This window comes from Staurois parvus, unplaced genomic scaffold (assembly GCF_062004578.1).
Source record: "Staurois parvus isolate SC_StPar_1 unplaced genomic scaffold, SC_StPar_1.0 ptg000553l, whole genome shotgun sequence".
Taxonomy (NCBI): domain Eukaryota; kingdom Metazoa; phylum Chordata; class Amphibia; order Anura; family Ranidae; genus Staurois; species Staurois parvus.
This window is the reverse complement of record NW_028318349.1, coordinates 1233974-1239973: the sequence shown is the minus strand read 5'-3', so window position 1 is coordinate 1239973 and position 6000 is coordinate 1233974. Positions and strand designations below refer to the sequence as shown.

The following is a 6000-nucleotide window of genomic DNA, read 5'->3' as shown; positions in this document are numbered from 1 at the left end:
GCATATTTCAGTTACATACAGACACAACTGTATGTAGTTACTGGTAATAAAGAATGCTTAGTTGCTTCAAAATCATTTGAGTGCTAGCACACCCTACAACATTCATAAACATCTGATCATTTTTTTTTTTTCAAACAAAGAATCATTTCAGTGTATTTCAGGATTACCCAAAACAATTAGGATCAATATTTAAAATTTCAAAAATTCAACTCCTTTTATAGTGAAAGCAGCTACTCATGAATTAAGGTGGAAGATGATAGTAGATATCAACGACTACTTTCTTGTTAACCCATTTCTTCATGCAGAACAAAACATTGATTCAATGGATGGATGTTTATTCCTGAAATATGTAAACATTTATATATGTACATACAATTATTACTTTGTATCATTTACAAGATAAGCTCTGAACCAAGCACCGCCAACAAGTAATCCATAACCCACCCCACTGCCAGGCTTCCCACACGCACCCACACATACCCACGTCTGCACACCACAGATGCTTTGACACCAAAATAAATCTCAGCCTTTAGACGGGCTGGGAAAGCACTAATGCTTGATAAATGATTTATTTCTGTAAATTTAATTAGATTTTTCTATAGAAAAGAACCATTTTTTTGTGAGTTATCCTCTCTTCTGATAAGTATCTTCCTGACACTTGAAGTGTATAGTATTTGTAGTTCCATGCAGCAGCAAAATTTCACATACAAGGCCTGCCACAGATCGATCTTTATCTAGACGGTCCGAAGAGTTTAAAAAAATACAAACAAAAATAACAAGAACTAAAAATAAATCGGATCAATCTGTGTCATTAGGATATTACTACAGGTGAGCAGTCTTCTGTTTTTCTCCTGTGTTATGGTCAGTCAGTAAGGACCCGGGGTTATTAAATAAAGTACAGTCGTGCCCATTTATATGATTCCCAAAGGGTCAGCCTGCAGCGTGGGCTGTAGTAGTTGAGGCTGAAGTGGAGGAGGTAACTGCAGAGGGACTAGAGGTGTTGCTAGTTGTCCTGGACTGCCATGCTGTGCTGACGGAGAACTGGTAACGCTTGGAGAATCAACCACATCGCCATCATAAAAGAAAAACTGGCACTGCTGAATAAATGTTTCTATGACAGATTGATGGTTCTTAGTGGTTGAGAAAAACTCTTTGTTTTCAAAATCTGGACGCATAAGGGTAGGCCAGAAGCAGATGGAAAGGTTGTCAGCAGTCATAAGGTTGGTTTTATTGTGTTGGCTGACCCTGCAGAAACAACAAAGAAACTGTGATGATCAATGTGATTCATTAAAAAAGAAATATGTATAGTACATTCAGAAAGTATTCATACCCCCGTCACTTTTTTCAATGCTGTAGGCAAATACTATAACTGTTTAAATTCATTTTTTTTTTTCGTATTAATCTGAACAGAGTACCCCATAAAGGCAAAGTGAAAACAGAATTTTAGCAATCTACAAATTTATGAAAAATAAAAAAGTTAAACACACTGGCATAAGTCTTCAGACCCTTTGCAACAACACTTGAAACTTCGCTCAGGTGCCTCCCATTTGTCTTGTTCATTGCTGAGATGTTTCTACACCTTGACTGGAGTCCACCTGTGGTAAACTAAATTGAATGGACATGGTTTGGAAAGGTGCAACTCTCTACAGTGTACTGTATCAGCATAAAAGCCAAAAGGTCCAAGGATTTGGTGGAAGAGCTCAGAGACAGGATTATTGCAAGGCACAGATCTGGGGAAGGCTGCAAAACATTTCTGCTGCACTGAAGGTTCACGGGAGCACAGTGGCCTCCAGAATTCTCAAATGGAAGAAGTTTGCAACAACCAAGACTCTTCCAAGATCTGGTTGTTTGGCCAATCTGAGCAATCGGAGGAGAAAGGCCTTCGTAAGAGAGGTAACCAAGAACCCGATGGCCACTCTTACTGAGCTCCAGAGGTCCTGCATGGAGATGGGAGATTGTTACAGAAGGACAACCATCACTGCAGCCCTCCACCGATCTGGGATTAATGGCAGAGTGGCTAGATGGAAGCCTCTTCTCAGTGAAAAACATATGGAAGCCTTGGAGCACTTGGAGTTTGTAAAATGGAAAAAAAAAAATTCTGGTTCCTACATTTTAATGTAGCTTCCAGCAAAGATAACCTTACATAGGGACAAATAGTAAAGCACATAAAAAGCATCCACATGTGAACTACTGTGGTGTGTATGTTGGCCTGTAATGCATTCGTCATCATACTAAGGCTCCTCCAACTCGGTTTCAACCCCTACTTGAATTCAGATCATTTTCCTGAGAGTGGGCCAGATTTTCCAAGTTGGGAGTATTTTTATGTAACTTCAGAATTACACAAGGTATGCAAGTCCATGGTGTCTATCATTTTGTATCCAGACCAATATTTGTTCATTAGTGTCTGTCAGTCTTGGCTGAGGATTTACCCCCCTTAATGACCAGGCCTCTTTTTGCTACTCAGGTTTATTATTCAGTGAAAGGGTTAATTGTGTGAGGACAAGCTGATCGGGAGAGAGAAACTCTTCTCTCCTGCTCAGCATGTCAGGAAACTGACAGAGCAGGGCTACTGCAGCTGTGCTCTCTGTCAGTGATTGCCGCTAATCGCCGGGACACAGCCGGTAACGACCAGCTGTGACCCGGCGACTGACATCCGTGGCCGTGATCAGCGGGGCAGGTAGGGCGGTGGCGCACCTCACGCGCGCCCCCTACCTGTTTTAAAACGTGGTTTTGCCCAGCCGTGCCGCCCTGCCAACGTATTTCTACAGTGGCTGGGTGGCATGTGGTTAAAATCAATTTAACTGTAATGTGTTCCAAGACCTTTATAAGTGCATGTATGGTCACAGAATTCCCAGTAAAACCTAACATCTTAAGGGCCCATGCACACTAGCCACTGGCAGAAATAGCAGCATAAAAAGTGTTCATAGTGGAATGTTATGCGTGTTTATGGGCATTTGAGTTTATAAGCATTTTTCCCCCCTAAACATTCCCTCTCTGCTCATTTTTCACTATAATCAATGTACACCTGAATGCTTCTAAAAGCCGTGTTTAGGCACGTCAAGCATTTTTCTTCTGCTTGAAAGCTCCTCTCAAAAATGCACTTGTGATTTTTTTTTTTTCAGCCTGAAAATGCTCCTCTGCAAATATGCCTATAAACGCCCAAGTGCGAATAGACAAATAGGCCAACAGAGTTGCTATGCAGGCTGAAGGAAACAAAAAACCCCAAAAAACTAAAAACCTGTATAAAGCAGCATTTTTTGTGCACACTGTACAAGAGACCTTACAATTAATATACAATCCCTGGAATTGATAAAGACTGGTGCAGGCAGTTTGTGAAAGTATCTCTCATGTGTTCTAAAAGTGGTGAAGAATGTGCTAGTCTAGAATATTTAGAAGGCATGCAGAAGGCATGCGTGTCACTTCCACAAAATCTGTCTGAGACAGTTTTTCTCTACACCAAAACAGTTATTCCTTATTAGCTCCACTTTTGAAATTGGCATATTTGATGCAACACAACGTAGAAATGGCACATTTTGGAACTACCTGGATCTGGTGCACAAGTCGCTGTCAAAAACAAAAGTCTCGCAAATGCTTCATGAGTTTGGCATAATACAGTAATAAGAAGGATTAATGCCACAGAAGTGGTGTAACAACTTTACTGAATTCTTCCCAATGTATATTACTGCACATATTCTTCGTGACTACAGGTATGTAAAACCAGAGTACAGAAATGATCTGTGTCAGGTGGTAGGGTATTATTCAATAGCAAAAATGAATGTCAAAGAGATTACCCCCAATTCTAGACAATGTAGCAGGAAAATATTACAGTCTCAAATTTCTTCACAAAAGTAAAAAGAGGTAAAAGAAGTCTGGCCAAAGCTTTTGGCCATGCTTCTCTTGTGGGTCACAGGAATCAACTTGCACTCTTCTCTGACCCAGAGTCAGCTGAAAGTAGGGTAAAGTCCACTCTCAGTTGACGTCACAGATTTGCTTCAGGCTCTGGAAGGATCCGGACCCTAGTAATAAATAGAATTAGTCCTTGATAACTGTTGGCATTTTTGTGTAGGGATTGACGACGATAACCAAACCTAATCAAATTTCACCTGATTGGTCAACATTAGAAAATGTTAGGAATAGGCGCCATCACTCTTTCACTGTTGGAAATGTTTGGAAAGTACACTGTATGCATTACAACAGTTAGCAAACACCATTTAGACTGCCAAACATATCAGCTTACATTGTAGATAAGGGAAATCATCCAAAACATTTTCAACAAATTAGGAAAAGCTGGGATGTATTTATCCCCATTTTCTGTCCAGATGACCAGATTCCAGAAAACATCTTATTTCTGATTCCTGTCACTGGAAGAATTTGCCTCACTTTTGAGTGACAATTACCAGTGAGGCAAAAAGTGAGTGTGAATCTCTTCCAACAAAGATACTGCAGCAAGGTTAATTTCACACTTGACCAACCATGGATCAGTTTTCACAGTGCAGCTAAGCAATCGCTGTCAGGCGTTTAGGAGGCAATGCTGACACCTCCTGAATGTCTGTGTTTTTTTGTTGAAACGTAATTTTCTATGTGACTAAACTTGCCCAAAATGTGAGCCAAGTGCTTAGCTCTCGGGTTCCTTGTGGGCACCAGTGACTTGAATGGAAGAGTTTGACAGCCAGTACTGCCTGTCAACTCTACATCGCTCATTAAATTTGCCACATCCCAAATGCAAAGCATTGAGGCTGTGCAATGTTATCAGCCCCCTCTGGCTGTACTGTAGGCTTTAGTTGGTCAGGTGGTAAAATTGCGACGCTAAACTTTAAGCTGGAATATAAATGTAATCATTCATCTAAACTGTATAAATCTGAAAGTTATAAACTCACCTGTTCAGATGAGATATAATATATTTTAAGACCTCATAGTTGACAGGAGGGAAAGCCCGTAAAATATCCTTCAAGAAATGAAGTCTCTCCATCTTGTCTTGGGTTTCTGAAGGAACAATGTACATAAAACTGTAGTAAGAAATGTAGTCTACTACTGGAGAAAAAATTTATCTTTGAATAAATATTACTTTTGAGACAAAAATACTCCATAAAGCAACATCAGAACAGAAATTAGATATTCATTACACATTCCCAAAAGACAGTCTACTGCCCAACTGCATTCTCATGGTCCCTATGATAAGGCTTCTAGGTCCTACCAGGAAGCAGTCAGTGTTTTCCCAGTCTAGGTACATACTCAGACCTTAGTAGTAGGCATGAGCAGTGAAATTCACTCGCCAAATAACTCCAATGCACTTCTTGTCAACATTTTTTAATAGAAACAAAAATCACATCAGCGCTCAAAATCAGGATGCTCCACAGGTTTCCCAGATCTGTGAAGGGCTGCACCTTAGCAAGTGGAATATACTGTGGATCTACAAATCTCTACAAAAACAAACAAGAGAGCGCACACTCCTCATGCATTATGATACATATTAATATAAAATGGTGAGAAATGGATACTCACAAACGAAACTGCATAGTAGGCGTATATCAAAATGCTTTAGTATGGGATATCTGGGTCCCTTCCTGGAACCATCTGGTTGAAAAAGCTGACCTGTTTAAAAGAGCTGTACTCCCTTCTTCAGAGCTCAGCTTTTACTAAAATGCACTGCATACACATGTCGATGCTAGTTCTCTTTTCCAGAGAAAGCCAAACCAAACAAAGCTAAGAGATAAGGACCGCAACTGTCCAGCTGTACTGCAATATCAAGGAAATCAGTAGGCCTGTAATGGGTCTGTGCCCCTCAAAAAATGCTAGAAACTATGGAGAAACACAGATTACCCAGCAGTGACAGGGTAAACACATTGTGTAGAGGTTCTGCTTGGAAACAAGTCCACAAAGCAGCGTCTACAATCAGAAAACTAGACTTAATTTTCTGAACGCAGAGGCCCTGTAGAATAAAATGGTGGCAGTTGCAATTTATTTTGCACAATATGTGCGCAGCTGTTTATCAAATTCATA

General features: G+C 40.3%; 1 protein-coding gene across 1 annotated transcript in view; it reads right to left on the bottom strand.

Annotated features, from left to right (window-relative positions):
• Window positions 1-318: 318 nt before the first annotated feature.
• ARHGAP5 (Rho GTPase activating protein 5) overlaps window positions 319-6000 on the bottom strand; it is a 104795-nt gene continuing 99113 nt past the window's right edge. Inside the window, exons 6-7 of the mRNA XM_089691194.1 lie at window positions 4878-4983; window positions 319-1245 (exon numbers count right to left, since the gene is read on the bottom strand). Of these exons, the coding sequence (XP_089547320.1) occupies window positions 912-1245; window positions 4878-4983 (440 nt within the window). The 3' untranslated portion in view covers window positions 319-911. The remainder of the gene's footprint in view (window positions 1246-4877; window positions 4984-6000) is intronic.